Below are 20,524 nucleotides of genomic sequence, written 5' to 3'. Positions count from 1 at the left end.
CAAGGCAGGACCCAGCTCACCTAGCTCCCAGTTTAGGGCTCTTTAAACCGCCTCTTTAAAAGTAGAACTTGACTTTTCTCTCCTACTTTCCCTTGATATATTATTTTATTGGTGATCACTGGGGGACAATCTGAGCTATCAGATAAAAAACTACCAATGATATTTCAGAAAAACAAGGAGAGGAAAGAACTCTTTCTTGGCAAAGAAATATTGATTAATGTGTGTATCCACAGTCATGTTTTGTTTGTATTAATGTTTGTCTCTTTAAAAGATTCCATAAGAGATGCTTGGAAATTTGATATTTTGAATAGTTCTTATCTGTCCCTCTCTTGATACTCACATTCTGTACCAACTTAAAATGATGCCAATAGACAAAAATTGCCCAAGTAGAACTTACTAGAGCGTGAGCTCTTAAAGACCAAGGTTAAAACATTTTGAGGTTGAACTACAAATTTACAACCAGCACTAACCTTTTCATAGCATGACCTGGCTCCTGAAGAGTTGATGGTGAGCTTTTACTGCCTGTACCCAATTGCAAATGGAATATAATGTTCATTAGTTTATAAATTCTTTTATGCCATTTGTGATTGGCTACAGGCAGTAAAAGCACAATTTTTCTGTCCTCAAGGCCAGTAAGTATGGTCTTAAAGCATCCCCCCTCCAGGAGATAGATCATGATATGAAAAGGTTAGTATCACTTTGTTGTACACCAGAAACTAGTGTTGGAGAAGGCAGTGGCACCCCACTCCAGTACTCTTGCCTGGAAAATCCCATGGGCGGAGGAGCCTGCTAGGCTGCAGTCCATGGGGTCACTAAGAGTCGGACACGACTGAGCGACTTCACTTTCACTTCTCACTTTCATGCTTTGGAGAAGGAAACGGCAACCCACTCCAGTGTTCTTGCCTGGAGAATCCCAGGGATGGGGGAGCCTGGTGGGCTGCCGTCTATGGGGTAGCACAGAATCAGACACGACTGAAGCAACTTAGCAGCAGCAGCAGCAGAAACTAGTGTAACTTTGTAAAGCAATTATACTCCAATATAAAAAAAATATTTTTTTTAAAGAGAGAGGAAAAAAAGAATGTACAAAGTAAGCTCCTAACGTTCTCTGTGACCCTCTTCTCTCGCAGGGCACGTGCATATCACAGACTTCAACATTGCCACAATGCTGCCCGGGGAGATGCGGATCACCACTGTGGCCGGCACCAAGCCTTACATGGGTATGGGTCCCCTGAGCTGCCGGAGCCACTAAGAGCAGAGCTTTGTTCTTCATTCCTGTGGACACCATGTACTGAAGGCCCAGTCATCTGTAGGGCCTTGCAGCTAGGAATGACAAGTCTCTCTCTGACTTTACCTGGAGAGCTTCTGATTTCACAGGTCTGAGGTGAACCTCAGGAATCTCCTTTTAGCAAGCATCTAGTCTGATCTTGATTCAGGAGGGCGCCATGGACTACCTGTAAAGAACGTTAGTTTATGAGTTATTGAGGACAGTTTCTACCTACTTCCTGATGAAGAATATTAATAGTTCATTCAATAAATACCTACTCATTGCGTCTGTGTACTTAGAACTGTTTTATGTGCTGGTGATCCTGTTGGGAGCAAAACAGACAAGGTCTACAGTCCTTGGGGCTTACCTTTTAGTGAGAAGAGTTTTTTAAAAAAAAGAATCAAATAGAGAAGGTACAGCAATAAGTGGGATGGTAATAAATGATATAAGTATTACTATAACCATGATTTACATACTCCTGCATAAGGATGTAAGTTCACAAAGTACCTTCCCATTATAATTTTGGTTTTAGGTTTATCATCACTATAATCACATGAGCAGTTTGCAGGCAAAATATTTGAATTTGAAATTAAAGGCAAGAGCATTGCCACCTTCTTTCAATATTTCATTGTCTTACTTGCAGAACTAAAGAGAGAGGAAAAACAAGTCATCTGTGTGGGAAAATAAGCCTGATTTTATGTGATATTTGAACACCTGCAAATTTCCTGGCTTCCAATTATCTGCAGGGATAATAAGTCCCTTTTGTCACTTTTAAAATAATGGACACATACCATACAGTCTATTTTCTGCCCCAAATCCACAGTACCCAAATGATAAAAAGGAATCTCCAAGCCTGCTGGTCTGAGTTTATCCCCCAGGTTTCCTGGGTTTCCATATTAAGGGCAATTTTCTTGAAGCCAAATCAGAAAATGTGCATCTGGGTTTTCTAGGCCTGGTTTCCATGGTGAGAGGAGTAAAGGAAGATGATCTTTCTTTTCTCTCCCCAGTGATTTTAAATACAATGCCCGTATAATTTGATTCTCCTCAAAATTGGCATTTCCAGTCTTTTTCACCACACAGAGCTAAGAAATTGGAATCCAGTCAAGTTTTGCTGCCCTCATCCTTATAATTAACAATTACCAATATTTATTGGAAGTCTTCTAGGGATCAGACAATGTGTTAAATGCTTTGCATTCATTGACTCTTTTATTTTTCTCAACAACCCTGTGAGGCAAACTGTAATTATCACCATTTTACAATGAGGAGAATAAGAAATAATTTGCTCAAGATCACATGGCTAATAATTGAAAAAGCCTACATTTAAAGCAGCTCTTTTTGACTTTAGGAAATCAAGCTTCTCCCTAAAAGAGAGATAGAGAGACTTTAAAATATATGTATGTATGATTCTTAAATGGTTGTAAGCCAAATGAGGTAGGCTAAGCTTAAGCTCTTAGAAATATTTCTAGTTTTATTTTTAAAAATTAATATCTGACTGTCAGCACTTATATCTTCATCAAGAAGTTGTTCTTGCCTTTGATTTTTGGATGGGAATCTTTCTAAGAGTTATCAGAGGTGGATGTCTGCTTTCTTTTTTTGAAAGTTATGTTCCCAATAATTTGGTAAAATCTACCTAACAGATATTCACTAGCACTATTTTTAAAGTGTTTCTGATAATTAGCAATGAACCAGAAAGAAATTCTAAAAAAAAAAGAAAACTAGGATGAAATACTGAATGAAATTTATAGGAATATACAACATGTTCTAATGTAAGATGCTAAACATATTATACAGCAGGTCCTCAGCTCTGGCAATAAGAATATAGACCATCTGCCAGTTCTTAAGTACCTTCACCCAACAAGGAAGATTTGCTTTTTTGAATTCATCATCCTCTACCTGCATGCTCTTTCCAATCACTCCAATCCTTCCTTCTCCCCTCCCTTGGTCTGTGTGAATATAATCAGGATCACCTAGAGTTTAACTAACTAAAATATTCATGCTCATCATAAACTAAGTATTTTTATGTACTAGCATTTATATTCTGTGACTTTTATCAATAAATCTTAATTATTATAGCTTTATAATACAGATTAACAGATGCAAGTCCCTCTATCCTTTTTTCAGAAAACCTTTATTTTTCACATATTTTACAGAGGAAATTTAGAATCATTTTCATAAATTCCATGAATTATTTCTGTTGCACTAAATTTATATATTAGTTTTGGACACTTTCTTCATGTCCTGACCAGAATCTACTGTCTCAGTTTCAGTTCAGTCGCTTAGTCATGTCCGACTCTTTGCGACCCCATGAATCACAGCACGCCAGGCCTCCCTGTCATCACCAACTCCCGGAGTTCACTCAAACTCATGTCCATCGAGTCGGTGATGCCATCCAGCCATCTCATTCTCTGTCGTCCCCGTCTCCTCCTACCCCCAATCCCTCCTAGCATCAGACTGTTTTCCAGTGAGTCAACTTGTTGCATGAGGTGGCCAAAGTATTGGAGTTTCAGCTTTATCATAAGTCCTTCCAGTGAACACCCAGGATTGATCTCCTTTAGAATGGACTGGTTGGATTTCCTTGCAGTCCAAGGGACTCTCAAGAGTCTTCTCCAGCACCACAGTTCAAAAGCATCAATTCTTCGGCGATCAGCTTTCTTCACAGTCCAACTCTCACATCCATACATGACCACGGGAAAAACCATAGCCTTGACTAGACGGACCTTGGTTGGCAAAGTAATGTCTCTGCTTTTTAATATGCTATCTAGGCTGGTCATAACTTTCCTTCCAAGGAGCAAGCGTCTTTTAATTTCATGCCTGCAATCAGCATCCGAAGTGATTTTGAAGCCCAAAATCTACTGTCTAGTTGCTTTAAAATCTGAAAAGCAAACCAAATAATGGAAATCCAGATAGCTAATAAATGTATTAAAATGTGGACAAGCTTATTAGTAATCAGGAGAATGCCAATTTAAACCACAAGGGAAGACCATTATGTACTCAATAGATTGGAAAATGTCACAAGGTTAGTTAATGCCAAGTGTGGATAAGGACGTTGAGCAAAGTGAAGTCTCATGCATTGCTGGTCAGAATGTTAATTGGTACAACCACTGTGGTAAATAGTTTGATGCTGTTTAGTATGTGTGAAGATGAGCAGCCCATCCCCAGCATTTCCCCTCCCAGAAATGTAACCTAAAGATAGGTGGACTTAGAAGAATCTTATATGTGCAGGAATATTCATGAGAGCCTTGTTCAAAATAGCCCCAACTGAAAACAACCCAAATGGCTATTAACAGTAGGAAACAGGTAAATTACAATGTATTTGTATAGCTTTGAATGTGCAAACTATGTGCAGCAAGTTGGAGAAGTTTTATACACATAATGTTGAACAAGAAAAGCAAGACACCAAAGAAAACAAGAAGTACACACATCTCTTATATAGACATACAAATATAACATCTATATAACATATATATTACTGAAATAGGGAAAGCTAAGTTGCTGCTTAGAAATGCATGAACAGAGAGTCAATCTATGGAGAAAGGCAAGAAGAAAATTACCAACAGAAATTTCGGATAGTGGTTACTCCCATGTTTGTAAACAGGACAGGACCCAGTGATGGCATCAAGATTCTATGTTCTAAGGTTACATGGCCATTTGGTTATAACTGCTCATTAAATTATTCTTTTATGTTTTATTTACTTTTCTCAATGGAGATATGGAAATATTTTTAAAAAAAACAAAATATTCAACGGTTTTTTGAAGGAAACAGTCCTTCGCCACCTCTATTTGTGTCACCTCAGAGATGGAACATTTGATAGAAGCCCTCAGCGTCTCCCTGCTCTGGCTTTTCAGCACTTTGAGGGTTCAAAGAATTACCTATCCATTATGCTTTTGTGGAGAGGGAAATGGCAACCCACTCCAGTATTCTTGCCTGGAAAATCCCATGGATGGAGGAGCCTGGCAGGCTATGGTCCATGGGGTTGCAAAGAGTTGGACATGACTGAGCAACAACATGCTTTTGTATGTTGCCCTTTTTCCTTAATGTTCTTCCCAAAATTCCTCAATTCCTAGCCTACTGTGAATATTTATTGAATGAGTAAATGCATTTTCAAATGTCTTCATGCTGGAATACAGCATAATTAGGAGAGGATTCTACTCATAAAAACTTCAAGGGTGGTCCAAGACAAGAGAATACACAGCTTTTATAGATGTTTATTCTGTTAGATATTTTCTTAGCACAATGGTCTGTTATATGTCTCAAAGTTCTCTGCAGCTTCTCTGAGATATCTATCACCTGTCACCTGGTGGGACCACATCTGATGACTTGCTATGAGATAATGATAAGGGAGAGCAGAGTTATAGTCCACTCCATCCAGTCTGTGGGGGCACTGTGGGGTCAGGACCATTATCTGACAACTTGTGTGGGAAGCTGTGACTTGCAGAAAGAATGCAGTGATGCATGAAAGGTGAATTCACCAGGGGATGAAGCCTACTTAGTCCTGCTAAGGGCTTTTACAGTCAAGATCAGTCCTGGCCTTGGGATGTCAGCATCCTTCCTCTCTAATTGGATGTTGCCCATGGGATTTTACTTGAAATTGAGTGCACCATGCAGGGCAAACCCATGTGCATTTCCCACATCACACCAATTTCCTTTGTCCAGAACTTGCATCCTACTACCGGAAGCTTGGGTCAAGTGTGCAGCTTTTGACTAGCTCAAATTTCCAGTATTACAGATGTTTGTCCCTCTTGAAGAGTATCTAATTTTTTAAGAACTTCCCAGGTACCAGACCCTGTACTGAGATTTTGGCAACCATTATCACATTTAGTTTCTTACCTCTGTAAGAACTGCCTTCTCATAATTCTGGTTTTGCTAATGATTCTGACGCTCAGCCCACTAACTCAATTAAGGTCACAGTAAGTGGTGAAGGCAGATTTTGAGCCCAGACAGCCTGCCTTCACAGCTAAAGTTTGTAAACAGTGCTTGATTGACTGATTGATTCAGTATTATTCATTCATTTAGCAAGTTTCTATTGAGTGACTCTAAATGGCAGGTTCAGTACTGGACAAGCAAGCAGAGAAGAGACCGATCCTTGCTTTCTGCATCATTCTCCCCACTCCACCCTTCAGAAGTTAGGTCTATTCTTGGAAGAGTGGGTAGAAGGTTCTCAGTGTGTTAAAGAACATGTACCTGGAGATATCGACTGGAATAAGATTGACTGAGGTTCTGCCTTCCACTAGAGTCAATTGAAAGAATCATTAGAAAAATGGAAATCAAAACTACAATGAGGTACCACTTCACACCCATCTGAATGGCCATCATTAAAAAGTCTACCAATAGCAAATTCTGAGAGGGTGTGGAGAAAGGGGAACCCTCCTACACTGTTGGTGGGAATGTAAATTAGTGCAGCCACTATGGAAAACAGTATGGAAATCTCTTTAAAAACTAACAGTAGAATTATCATATGATCCAGCAATCCCACTCCTGGGCATATATCCAGAGAAAACTAATTCAGAAAGATAAGTGCACCCCTATGTTCATAGCAGCACTATTCACAATAGCCAAGACATGGAAACAGATGAACGGGTAAGGACGATGTGGTACATTATACAATGGAATATTACTCAGCCATTAAAAAGAAAGAAATAATGCCATTTGCAGGAACATGAATGGACCCAGAGATTATCACACTAGGTGAAGTAAGTCAGAAAGACAAATACCATTTGGTATCACTTATATGTGGAATCTAAAATATGACACTCTTTCACACCTATCTATGAAAGAGAAACAAAATCAGGGACATAGAGAATAGACTGATAGTTGCCAAGGGGGAGATGTGGTGAGAGGAATGGACTGGGAGTTTGAGATTATCAGTTGCAAACTGGTAAATATAGAATGGATAAACATCTGGTAGCTCTGCTGGTAAAGAATCTAACTACACTGCAGGAGACCCCAGTTCAATTCCTGAGACAGGAAGTACCCTGGAAAAGGGATAGGCTACCCAGTCCAGTATTCTTGAGCTTCCCTGGTGGCTCAGACAGTAAAGAATCCGCCTGCACTGCAGGACACCCGGGTTCGATCCCTGGGCTGGGAAGATCCCCTGGAAGAGGACATGGCAACCCACTCCGGTAACTTTGCCTGGAGAATCCCCATGGACAGAGTAGCTTGGCGGGCTACAGTCCCTGAGGTTGCAAAGAGTAGGACACGACTGAAGCAACTAAGCACAGCACAAACAATAAGGTCCTACTGTGTAGAACAGGGAATTATATTCAGTATCATGGGATAAACCATAATGGAAAAGAATATAAAAATGTATGTATATGACTGAGTTGCTTTGCTGTACAGAAGTAATTAACACAACACTGTAATTCAACTATACTTCAATTTGAAAAAAAAAAGGAAGAATTATGGAACAACGAGTCAGTGCCCCATGACTGATGTAACACTATATCACTCTGAGTGCCCCGCCCTTTCTCCTCTCCTTTATTCCCAGTATCAGGCTGCAAACACTACTTTTGCCTCTTCCAGGTGACTCCAAACTGGAAAACCAATCTCCTGTAGTTGGAGCCAAATTCTGAACATTGTTTGCCACAGTAAAACAAATTTATGTCCTGACCACAACCCTTTCAAATCAAGACAACCAAATAACATCTTCTCAGCCTTCTTGCTTACAGAGTCAGCCAGACATTTGACACCTGATGGGATCCAGTTTTTAATAGACACATGTTCTAAGTCAAAGAAGAATTTGTCCGTTAAGGCCTGTGCATGCCTGTGTGTGTTGGTGATGAATGAGAAAGACTAGAAAATTAGAAAATTTGCCTACAGTAAGCAATCTAGCAATGGATGATAAACACCCTTAAAAGTGTTTATATCCTGTTCCCTGGTAATTTGCCTTTGAAGGAACATGTTTGAAGATAGATTTGTTAATGTCTCAGGGAGCAAAGCAGGCTTCCCAGGTGGCTCAGTGGTAAAGAATTCACCTGCCCATGCACGAGATGCAGGTTCGATCCCTGGGTTGGGAAGATGCCCTGGAGGAGGAAATGGCAACCCACTCCAATATTCTTGCCTGGAGAATCCTATGGACAGAGTATTCAGGCAGGCTACCGTCCATATGGTTACAGAGTCAGACATGACTGAACATGCACAATTCAATCAGTAAAACTAACTTAACTCTTCTGTGTTTTTCAGCACCTGAGATGTTCAACTGCAGAAGAGAAGCAGGCTATTCATTTGCTGTTGACTGGTGGTCACTGGGAGTGACAGCATATGAGCTGCTGAGAGGCCGGGTAAAGTAGAATTACATTTATCTTTGATTACTCTTCCAGTAAGTTTAATTTTTACAGTGAAAGAATTGAATTTTTTTTTTTTTTTTGGCTAAAAATCAAGTAGTTTGTTTCAGAGATGAAATCAACTCTGCCATGTGATGCTTGTTGCACCCCTTGGGGTTTCTGCCCATAATTAATTCACTCTTCTACATATGGGACCAAGAATGTGAGTTGACATTAAATTATGCAGATAAAATTAAATGAATTATAGGGAAATTATTAACTCCCAGAGAGGGAAAATCAATACACCTCATGCCCTATCTTGTATAAATATATTTGTTTGTTTAAAGAAAATCATTTTGCAGTTACAGTCTAGGGCTTTGATTCAAACACACTTCCCCAAAGCGAGTGTGAATTATTAATCCAACACCATTCACGCCCTGTCTTGTTGGATTTCTGTCTTTCATTTGGCTCTCGGGTTCTGGGCTCAGTGGCAAATTAGAGTAGTTTCCTTTTAAAAGTAACATTTCTTAAACTAAGAAAGTGCCTAATTTTGCTAAGAAGAGATTTTTTTTTTCTCCCTCCCGTATTCTTGTACCTGCCGGTAGTTCCCTGTGATTGGATGTAACTGAGAATGTATTAACACCATTAGTTTCATCTTTCTTTTCTTGTTTTGCTTAAGAAAGGTGAAAAATAGTGACTCTTAGGTTGCTGAATTTGTATCTACATATTTGTTATCAGCGATAGTGAATGTTACACTTACATTTGTTGTGGTGATTGTGCAGTCCCTCAGTCGTGTCTGACTCTTGGCGACCCCGTGGACTGCAGCACCCCAGCCTCCTCTGTCCTCTGCTGTCTCCTGGAGCTTGCTCAGATCCACGTCCATTGAGTTAGTGATGCCATCTAACCATCTCATCTTCTGCGCCTCCTTCTCCTCATTCAGCTCGTAACTAAGGGTGTGGATGCTTTTACCAGCCTCTCCCTATTTTCCCCACGCTTAACCCTTGGCAACTACACTGTTCCACTGTTTCTATAAGCTTGACTTTCCCCCCAAAGATCCCATATAACTGATATCATGCAGTATTTGTCTTCTCTGTCTGGCTTATTTCACTTTGCATATTGGACCAAAGGTCTATCTATGTTGTTACAAACATCAGGATTTCCTTTTTTCTTATGGCTGAATAATATTCCATTACTCGTACATATTGTATGAGAATATGTATTTTATATGTTATATGTAATGCTCCATTATTCTTTTATAAGATATCCATAGCTCCTGAAATGCAGGAGATGTGGGTTCAATCCCTGGGTTGGGAAGATCCCCTAGAGAAGGGAAGGGCAACCCACTCCGGTATTCTTGCCTGGAGAGACCCTTGGACAGAGGAGCCCGGCAGGCTACAGTCCAAATGGCTGCAAAGAGTCAGACATGATTGAGTGACTGAACATACGTATAATGAATATTATGTGTAAATATGTGTACTTAGTCATGTCTAACTCTTTGTGGCCTCATGGACCGTAGCCTGCCAGGCTCCTCTGTCCATGGGATTTTTCAGGCAAGAATACTGAAACAGGTTGCCATTTCCTACTCCAGGGGATCTTCCTGACACAAGGATTGAACCTGTGTCTGTCATGTCTCCTGCATTGGCAGGCGGGTTCTTTACCACTTGCACCACTTGAGAAGCCCCATATAAATATATATATGTGTATAAATATATATGTGTGTATAAATATATATATATACCACATGTACACATATCTTTATTAATCTGTTAGTGGACATTTAGGTTGCTTTGGTGTCTTGGCTGCTGTGAATAATGCTGCAATGAACATGGCAATGCAGTCTCTTTTGCAAAGCACAAATCTCACTTTTCCTAGTGAAGAAAAAATGTTGGTCTCTAATTCCTCATGCACATATACCCTTCCCCGACACCTCTTCAGACACCTTAGCTGGTCATCCTTTGCTCTTTAGTACCAGGTTTTTTCAGATTTTGCTTCAGTATGAATGATGCAGACTCTTCGCAAACTCACTTCAGCCTCTTTGAACTTCCTCATCTCTCGAGGCATCCCTCGAAGGTCTTCCTCTCATTCCTTTGCCTATAAAGATATTTCCTAAGATAAACCCTGGTGTTTTAAAATAACTCTTTGAACAAGTTTGGAAATCACTAAATTAAGTTTGAATAAAGTTCAGGAGGTGTCTAAATTGTAGAACTTTTCAGAATCCTTATATTTCATGTAGGTTGTTCATTTCTAACAAAGGACAGACTTGGACTGTCCCAAATTTCTTATGCAGGAAAAGCCTTTCTCCAGGTCTTTCCATACTCAGATCCTACCCATTCTTTATGGACCTCGACAGTACAGCTCCTTCTCTGAAGAAACTTTCTCTGATCTCTCTAGCTAAAGTGACCTATGTGTCTTCCAAATACTTATATACTTTCTCTCTCTTATATATGGATATTCCCTGGTGGCTCAAACAGTAAAGAGTCTGCCTGCAGTATGGGAGACCCTGCAGTGTTTGATTCCTGGGTTGGGAAGATTCCCTGGAGAAGGAAATGGCAACCCACTGGAAAAGAAAAGAATACTTTTCCAGTATTCTTGCCTGGAAAATTCCATGGACAGAGGAGCCTGGCAGGCTACGCAAAGAGTTGGACGTGACTGAGCAATTTCACTACTCTTTTATAACCCTTCTGAATTTAAAATTATTGAAAAGATATAGAAAAGCAGAAAAATAAAGGTAGAAGTCAACCACGCCCTCTAAAGCAAAGTCTCAGTTAAGAAATTAAACCCTCCTTTGACCTTCCAAATCTCATCTTTCAGAGTGTATTCACTTCCAAACCCCTTCTGTTTTTATAAGGATGGTCTGTTTTTACATGTATACATACACATTGTTATTGCTGTTTCAGTAAAAATAAAAGTATGTTTTAACCTTTCTGTTGAGACTTTTTTCACTTAAGATGAAATGTAAAACTCTCTCCATCAGAACACCTAAATCTATTTTCTGTTTTAGGATTAAAGCCATTTCATAAAGGTATTGCCCTTGTAAATTTTTCTAGCTATATCAATGTTTATGTTTTCAATCTCTTCTATATTATGAGAGTATAAATTTATTAAAGGTGAAGCCAGTGTTTTATATAGTTTGGTATTATCCACAGTATTTAGCTGTGAATAGGTACCTGACAAATGTTTGTTGAATGTAAGGAGGGATACGTCAATACCAATCAATTCTGATATATTCTTGGAGAGAATCACCAAGGAGGCTATATGTAATTATGTTTCAAAATATAGCCAACTTAAAGAAATGAACTAGCAACATTTAATTACAACTAGCAACACAAATAAACCACAGAAGAAAGGTACTAAACAATCATTCCCTCCACATGGACAAATTGTGATTTACAGAAAAATACATTCTTCAAGGGCTTCCCTGGTGGCTCGGATGGTAAAGAATCTGCCTACAATGTGAGAGACCCGGGTTCAATCCCTGTGTTGGGACAATCCCCTGGAAAAGTAGGTAAAAGGCTACCCACTCCAGTATTCTGGCCTGGAGAATTCCATGGACTGTATAGTCCATCGGGTTGCAAAGAGTTGGACATGACGTTGGAGCGCGTTTCACTTTCATATGCTTCAAAGGGAAATGTGCCTGAAACATCCCTGTAGTGTAAGAGCCTGACCGTGGTCTTGATGAATGTGTCCCTTAGCCCTTAAGGTGCTTTGTCATCTCTCTGGTTCCCAGCTCACATTGTAAAGGCAAGGTCCACATCTTCTCTAGTCTTGTAATACCCATAGTATTAGCTTATGATAGGGACATACGTTGTTTTGCACTAATTGTACATCCTTGGCTGAAGCGCTTTTGCTTTTGTACTCCTGAAATAAGACTAGAATCACAACACTTTGTCCCATCTAACATTTTACCTTTTCCATCTTGTTTATTCTTTATATTCTCATTCTTAATTCATATGCTACCCTAGAATTGTCTGCTATATCCTGTACCTATCATTGTACGCTGTAATTCTTCTTTATATCACTGTGTCCCATTGATTTCTGTGTGAATGCGTATGTATGTCTGTACAGTCTCTGTAATTATTCATGGCTTCACTGAGTAGACTATAGGCTCTACCAGTATGAAAATCCCATCTGTCCTGTCTTCTTTGTATCCCCAGTGCCCAACAGAGGTGCTGGAACATTACAGGCATTCAATCAATATTTGATAAGTGAATAATATACAGTTCTGGTTGTTGATGGCTTAATGTGGATTTTAAAATTTAGAACTAGAAAAATAGGTTATTGTATAAGACAAGAGCAATTGGACTATTTGGAACAAGTGGACAGACCATGAGGATTTAAAAATATATATATTGAATTCATATATATGGCCTTCTAAAATAAGAGAAAAAATGCAGCATAATCTTAAACCATTTGCTTATAGCATTTGTCAGTTAACTTATTAGTTTATCAAATCATTTTGTGTATTTAGATGTCTCAGAATTAGGTTTAGAAATATAAGTGGACTGAAGAAGAAAATTTTTAAAAATAAAATATATATATACACACACATATAACCCCAGAAGCTTGAGTGTGTCAACTTGCCCTAGCTCTTAATGGTAAACATGCAGTGAATCACAGGCAGTGGCCCACAGTGCCCTTGGCTTGCAAACAGTCAATAAACATTGATGATGTTGATAAGGTACACTCTTTTTCTGGTATTGAGTTACAAGGGTTATTTCCACTCTGTTATTACTGAAACAGATGAATTAATTATGGTCATTTGTCAGTCCCGAGGGAAGAAAGTATGTGGCAGGTGTTTTTAAACCTCACATAAAAAAATAAAGTTTGACCAAGCTCCCTTTTAGGGAGTCAGACCTAGCGCTTCCTGGTTCCCTGGGTAACAGGTGTTGACATGACATGTTTAGAACTAAGACTTCCTTCACATCACCTTTATTGATAACTCATCTTCCTATTCATTATATACATTTATTGGGTTGGCCAAAATGTTCACTCAGGTTTTTCTATGAGATTGTTTGGAAAAACCTGAATGAACCTTTCATCCAACTCAATATATCCACCATTCTTTTTACCTTTATTTCAGTAATAATAATATCTCTCCTGGATTGTGTCTAATATATATCAGTCACTCTATTGAGAACTTTACATGTATCATGTCATTTAATTTCCCCAACAATCCTCTAAGGTGGTACATTTTACAGAAGAAGGAATCGAAACTAAAATTGACGGATTCAGTTTAGCACTCAAATCCTTTTGCCTTCAAAGCTCAAACATTTAATTACATTATATGACCTTCATATACCTCAAATACTGACATCAACAAGGAAAAAATTAAACTCTTTCATTTCTCCCAATTTATCAGTCCACGGTCACTGTGCCTTGAAAGAACCAGGCACATGATAAGTGTACATAGCCATAGTCACCGTCCTATTGTTGGTTAATCTAATGTGAAAATTTTGTTCATTCAACAAACATATAATGAGCACTTGCTAGGTGCTAGGTCCCAAGGGCAAAAAATGCGAATATGGTATGGAAATGGCTACCCGCTCCAGTATTCTTGCTTAGAGAATCCTGTGGATGGAGGAGCCTGGTGGGCTGCTATCCATAAGGTGGCACAGAGTCGGACACGACTGCAGCGACTTCCCATGCATGCATGCATGAATTGGGGAAGGAAATGGCAACACTCCAGTATTCTTGCCTGGAGAATCCCAGGGACAGAGGAGCCTAGTGTGCCGCCTTGTATGGGGTCGCATAGAGTCGGACACAGCTGAAGCGGCTTACCAGCAGCAGCAGCTAGCTTTAAGTAGCTCACTTCACATAGAGAGAATCCCGGGGCGAATCCTTTAGGAAACAAAGAAATCAGCATTGGTAAAGGCTGCCCTCTAGTGGACATCTGTGAAAATTACTAACAAATGACTTCCTTTCATTTCTTTCCCTTTTTCCCCCAAGTTAAAATTATAGCTGAGTCTGGCTCTCTTGAAACTAAAAATACTTTTGCTGCATCATAAAATTCTCCACCCAACTCCACAGAACTAGCGGCTAATTGCATTTGGAGCGGGGGTTGAAGTCTTCTGTGTAACCTCCAACCTGAACTTTGTCCTTACGATTCAAACAAGTAAAAAGAGGTGTGTGTCTGGTAAAACTCTGAACTCTTTATAATCAGCACTTAAATAATAATTTTTAAAACTTCTATTTACTGAGCACTGGGCTTCTCTGGTGGCTCAGATTGTAAAGAACCCTCCTGCAATGCAGAAGACCCAGGTTTGATCCCTGGGTTGGGAAGATCCCTAGGAGAAGGGAATGACAACCCACTCCAGTATTCTTGCCTGGCGAATTCCATGAACAGAGGAGCCTGGCGGGCGACAGTCCATGGAGTTGCAGAGTCTAACATAACTGAGCAACTAACACTACACACTGTTCAGTATTTTAGGTAAATACTTCTCTAAGTCAACCTTATAAGACAGTTCCAAATTGACATCTCAGAGGTGGATTTAGCCCACAAAAAAGTTTATTTTACCCAGAGAGATTACCAGCTTTTAAGAACTCAGAGGTTTTGTGAGAAACTGTTGTCTTTCTGTATCTTTTTAAAAAGCAGGAAATGTGGCAACCGTGTACTATATCTGCATATAGCAACAAAACAATCAGCTGGAGGGGATTAGAAAATCCTATTGATATTTTATTGGTTGAAAATTTAGCTTGGAAACATTTACAGAGCAATGTTTTTCCTTTTACCCTATAAAAATGAAGACTCTCACTTCTCTCTTTTAAGAGACCGTATCATATTCGCTCCAGTACTTCCAGCAAGGAAATTGCACACATGTTTGAGACAGCACTAGTGACTTACCCTTCTGCCTGGTCACAGGAGATGGTATCCCTTCTTAAAAAGGTAAGAAGGATGAATACACGACAAAAGGAAGTGATAAAAAGAAGCAGGAGAGCTGGTTTGAAATTTAAGTTACAGGGACTTCCCGGGAGGTCCAGTGTTGTTAAGACTTTGCATTCCAATGCAGGAGTTGGGAGTTCAAGCTTTGGCCAGGGAACTAAGATCCCACATGCCTTACCACCAAAAAACCAAAACATAAAGGACAAAAGCAATATTGTAACAAATTCAATGACGACTTAAAAAAAAAATAGTCCACATCAAAACAAAAAAATGTTTATGATACTGGAGGACATCATAATAATATACATTTCTGGAGTGGGTTTTGCAGCTAACAGATTTCAAATACCTGGCTTCATTAATAAGGCAATGCACATGTCCTCTTGAGTGTCTCAAAAGACATTTCAAATTCCATGTGCCCCAAATGGAATTTTTGAACTCTGTATTTCCTGGCCTTTCTCCAGTGTTCCCTCATTCACTGGCCTCTCCCTCCACCCACTTATACAAGGCAGAACCAGAAATCACTCATCATCCTCATATCTAGTCCATCACCACGTTCTGTTATTTGACCTTTTAAATACCTTTTGATTCTGACACTTCTCTCCCCTGCTATCTTCTTCCCAGTCCCACTGCCATCAAGTTTTGTTTGCCCTGTACACTTTTAAACACACTCCATTCTGTCCCCTGCTCTGCCCCACAGGGACCTATTCAAAGCACAGGTCATTGTTTTCCTATTGTTCTCAGGATAAAGATCAAAATAATTTGTATGGTGTAAAGGTTCTAACTACCCCGCGAGCCTTATTTTGGACTTTTGTCCCCCTTTGGTGACACACAAACTGCTTTGTGATTCCTTTTCCCTTCTCTTTCCCCTCCCCGACCTCACCCTCATATACCAGTCTCTAACCACAGGCCTTTGCGTGTGCTAGTCTCACTGCCTAGAACACTGCTCCCATCCCCAGCTCTTCTGGCTCCCTTCTTTAGATTATTACTACTCAAGGTGATTCACCAAGTGGTCCAAGTACATTAATCACTCCCCACCGGGTCCATAAAAAAACATAGAAATTGAGAGAAGTGTTAAAAAAAACTTGCATAGCAGTTTTTTGAGCTGCTGATGCCTCAAAGCACACGGTCAGTGGACTTCTCTCACAGAACAGGGTACCAGCCTATGAGGTGATGTCAAGCTCAAATCACCAGTTGCACACGTTGTTGAGTTCCGTACTAGCCACACACAGTAACACCACATATTGGTTTCAGTGGGTTGGAAATTAAACCAAAGAGAAATATCTAGCCCTTCTGCATAGTTTGAGAAGCACAGCTTTAGATCTCAGCTCAAATCTCACTTCTTCAGGGAGCCTCCCTCTATTGTCAGCTCACACAAGCATGAACTTTCCTTCATCATATTTTTCACAATTTGAAATTACACTTTGCACACATGTGACTCTTGGGTTAATACCATTGCTCTCAAGCTGCACAAGGGAAGGACCACATCTGACCTCTTCACCAGGGTGTCTTCAGCACCTAACACACAGCCTGACAAGTGGTAAAAGTTGGAATTTGAACTAATGAGGTCCAATGATTTTCATCAGATTTTTCAATGTACCCATGCTCACCAGGAAGATTAAGGATAATTGAGGCAGAATCTCAATCATTTGTATTATGTAAAAGAAAAATGAGGAGCCTGAGAGGATGAACTTGCCTTTTTTCTGAAGAAAGAAAGCTGCACATGTTGTAGCTGGTCAAGGAAAAGAGCTTTGTGGACTAAGACTTCAAAACCTATGTCTCTTGTCTCTGGGTCAAGTGTTCTGTTTTCCAATAGGGATACTGCTGTTGGCGATGTCAAAAATAAAGAATGGGGCAGAGCTCATTTTCCATAAGCAAATTTTCCTTAGTTCCAAGACAGCCTTCTCACCCCAGAATTGCACCCTGATGACCCACAGTGACCACCTTCAGGTCCATTCTCAAGTGGAACTGCTCCTTCCCATCCAAAGCACAGGACTATAATGATATTGGTTCTAGGGTGATTCGAGTGAGGAAACAAAATCTTTAATCTCAGTTCACAAAACCAAGAATTGTTGCAGTAATCTTAATGACATCTTATCTGTGTCAATCCCAGTATATATTGATTAGTTATAAACATTGCTAAAATTTTTAGTGTGAAATGAATTTCATGTGTTAAATCCAATATACATTTTTCCACTCAAGAAGAACAGATTTCTTAGTCACTTTAAACATGGCCTTATCTGAACATAGCCATGTTGAGTCATAGCTAAACCTAACGAAATAGGTTGTTATCCCTTTTTTACAGATGGGCTGCGATTCATGGGGTCGCAAAGAGTCGAACATGACTGAGCGACTGAATTGAACTGAACTGAAGTGAAACTGAGGTTTAGAGAACAAACTTGCCCATCATTAATCAGTTAGGGAATCAGGAATCAAACATGTTTGACTCAGGAGGATAAGCTGTTTTCACTCACAACATGACCAACTCACCATTCATTCTGACCATTCATTGTTATCTATATTATTTGTTTATGGGACTAAGGAAGGAAAACACTGCTGGACTCACTCAGTCCTGTTCCTGAAAATATTTGTGGGAATCTGCTTGATTTTTGCCCCCAAGTGACCGTGTTCACGATCTTGGTGTTTGTGTTCCATTGACAGCTACTTGAACTGAATCCGGACCACCGATTTTCCCATTTGTCCGATATTCAAAACTTCCCATATATGAATGATATGAACTGGGATGCAGTTCTGCAGAAGAGGCTCATTCCAGGATTTGTTCCTAACGTGAGTCAATCCTAATAAGCCCTTAATAACTCTCATTCATTGCATATTCTTCTGTGTGCCAGATGTATCCATGGTCTCATCAGATAACCACACCAGTGTTGTAAGACAGTCAGTGTTCCTGTTTTACAGATGAGAAAACCAAGGCACACACAGGGTAAGTTGGCCGACAGAGGTCACATGGCTAGCAGGTGGCCAATTCCAATCTAGGTCAGTGTTGGGAGTTCTAGCTCACAACTAGTTTTTTGTGGCTTACTTCTTAGTGGAAACAAGTCCGAATCCTACAAATAGTCTTTTCCAAGAATCTGCCGATTTAAAACATTTTCTCTGATTCCAAAGATGTAGGAATCTGTATCCAGGGAGATCTGTGAGTCAGAGGATTAAAAGCTGTTTGGGTTGGGTATTTGTTTTTACCACTCATTCCTCTTCCTCTGGTAGTTCGGACTTCCCCGGTGACTCGGATGATAACATATCTGCCTGCAATGTGGGAGACCTGGGTTCGATCCCTGGGTTGGGAAGTCCCCTGGAGAAGAAAATGGCAATCCCCTCGGGTACCCTTCCCTGGAAAAATCCCATGGACAGAGGAGCCTGGTAGGCTACAGTCCATGGGGTCACAAAGAGCCTTACACAGCTGCGCGACTTCACTTTCACTGGTAGTTCTACACTGGGAACTAGTTCTACACTAGTCATTCTCAATGACTAATAAGCAAAGGGAAATAAGTCCCCCCAGATGTACCTAGCCAAACAGCATCTGTGGCTTCCTGCAGTCTACTGAGCTCCAACCAAGGAGCTAAGTGAGACCTCTAACCCCTCTCTCCCCACAGCCTGATTCTACACACTCAGTTGTAGGCAGATTGGCAGAACAATCATCTCTTAAAGGAGCCTGCAGGAACAATTCAGAGTTTTCTGTTCTTAAGCCCAGGCCAGACCCTTGCTATGGCATGTGGGGATGTGATCCTTCATGTACAAACAGCAGATGGGTGGGTGGGCTACAAAGCAAGAGGCACCAGAAGGCAATGGGGGGGGAGTTCTGGGATGGGGGAATGCTACCTTCTGGAGCAACAGGAGGTGGGGTCCTACCTGGCCGCTCCTCGGGGTCCAGCAGGGGCAGCTTGCACTCTTGGCTGACACATGAGGCCTTGGATGTCTAGGCACCTCTCCTGTAGTTTCTACTCTTTCATGCGCCACCCCATCAGCGCTGCCTCCAGAGACCTTGTGTGTGTGCTTCTCTGATTCAATTGTGAATCTGAATTATCTGGGGAGCTTGTTACACATGCAGTTTCCTGGCCTGGTGTTCAGAAACACTGATTCTGGAAGTCTGGTTGGGGAACTAGGAATCAACTTAGGGTGATTCTGATCCACCACTGAACCTACTTTGAGAAACAGCCCCAAAGGGCAAACTTTAGAAAGATAATTATAATAGGATTTCCATTCTAACTCCTGGAAGGCTCCTTGGGAGTTTAGAAAAATAAACAAAATACAAAAAGAACATGAAAAACAAGGCTGGCGATAAACTACCTAAAACTTTGAGTGGAAATCCCAGCTAAAGGTTATTCTTGGACTGTTCCTGCAAGACTGAGTTATAATCTCCTTATTCAGTCCAGTCTATTTTTAGAATGATACAGGAATGTAAGGAATCAGTCCACCTGTCTTCCTTGCAGAAAGGCAGGCTGAATTGTGACCCCACCTTTGAACTCGAAGAAATGATTTTGGAGTCCAAGCCTCTTCACAAGAAAAAGAAGCGTCTGGCCAAGAAGGAGAAGGAGATGAGGAAATGCGATTCCTCTCAGGTAAGCAGTCCCCTCACGTTCAGGGTCGTCGGAATCTTCATGGCTGCTACCATTTGTTGGAAAGCTTCCAGTGGGTGAGCTTCCCGCAGGAACTGACAGCTTCGTGATTGTGAGAAGGAGCTGAACACCCCAGCTTCTACAAGGGAAGCCCTGGGCGTCCCAGCAGCAATCGTTTATGTCTGAATGTCCCACCCAGGCCTCTGCAATTAACTTGATCCCCTTAGTGCGTTCTCCTAACTCTCAATTCAAATTTTGCGATCTCCTGGAAGGGAATCTAATTGGCAAAGCCTAGGTCAGGTTATCATCTTTAAAATGATGGGAAATGTTGTTTAGTCACTAAATTGTGTCCCAGCTGTTTTGGGCCCCATTCTTTTGAGGAATCACTGGGAGCAGTCAGTCCTAGAGGGGAGTATCTGGTCTTTGCTAGAAGCAGAATCTCCTGATGTCAGGGCTAGCAGAAGGAGGGAGTATCCAGTCACAGAAAAGATGGAATTATATGGTTGAGCATTATTGCTGGATTTCAGGCTGAATCAAATTAATTTTGTAACT

General features: G+C 40.5%; 1 protein-coding gene across 1 annotated transcript in view; it reads left to right on the top strand.

Moving 5' to 3' along the window:
• STK32A (serine/threonine kinase 32A) overlaps positions 1-20,524 on the top strand; it is a 145,765-nt gene that overhangs the window by 116,702 nt on the left and 8,539 nt on the right. The window contains exons 7-11 of the mRNA XM_055428832.2: positions 1,128-1,217; positions 8,445-8,542; positions 15,291-15,407; positions 18,063-18,188; positions 19,847-19,975. Of these exons, the coding sequence (XP_055284807.1) occupies positions 1,128-1,217; positions 8,445-8,542; positions 15,291-15,407; positions 18,063-18,188; positions 19,847-19,975 (560 nt within the window). The remainder of the gene's footprint in view (positions 1-1,127; positions 1,218-8,444; positions 8,543-15,290; positions 15,408-18,062; positions 18,189-19,846; positions 19,976-20,524) is intronic.

The sequence above is a fragment of the Moschus berezovskii genome, chromosome 8 (genome assembly GCF_049115385.1).
Source record: "Moschus berezovskii isolate FMDL1 chromosome 8, NW_MosBer_1.0, whole genome shotgun sequence".
NCBI classification, from domain to species: Eukaryota; Metazoa; Chordata; class Mammalia; order Artiodactyla; family Moschidae; genus Moschus; species Moschus berezovskii.
This window is presented reverse-complemented; position numbering and strand designations above follow the sequence as displayed.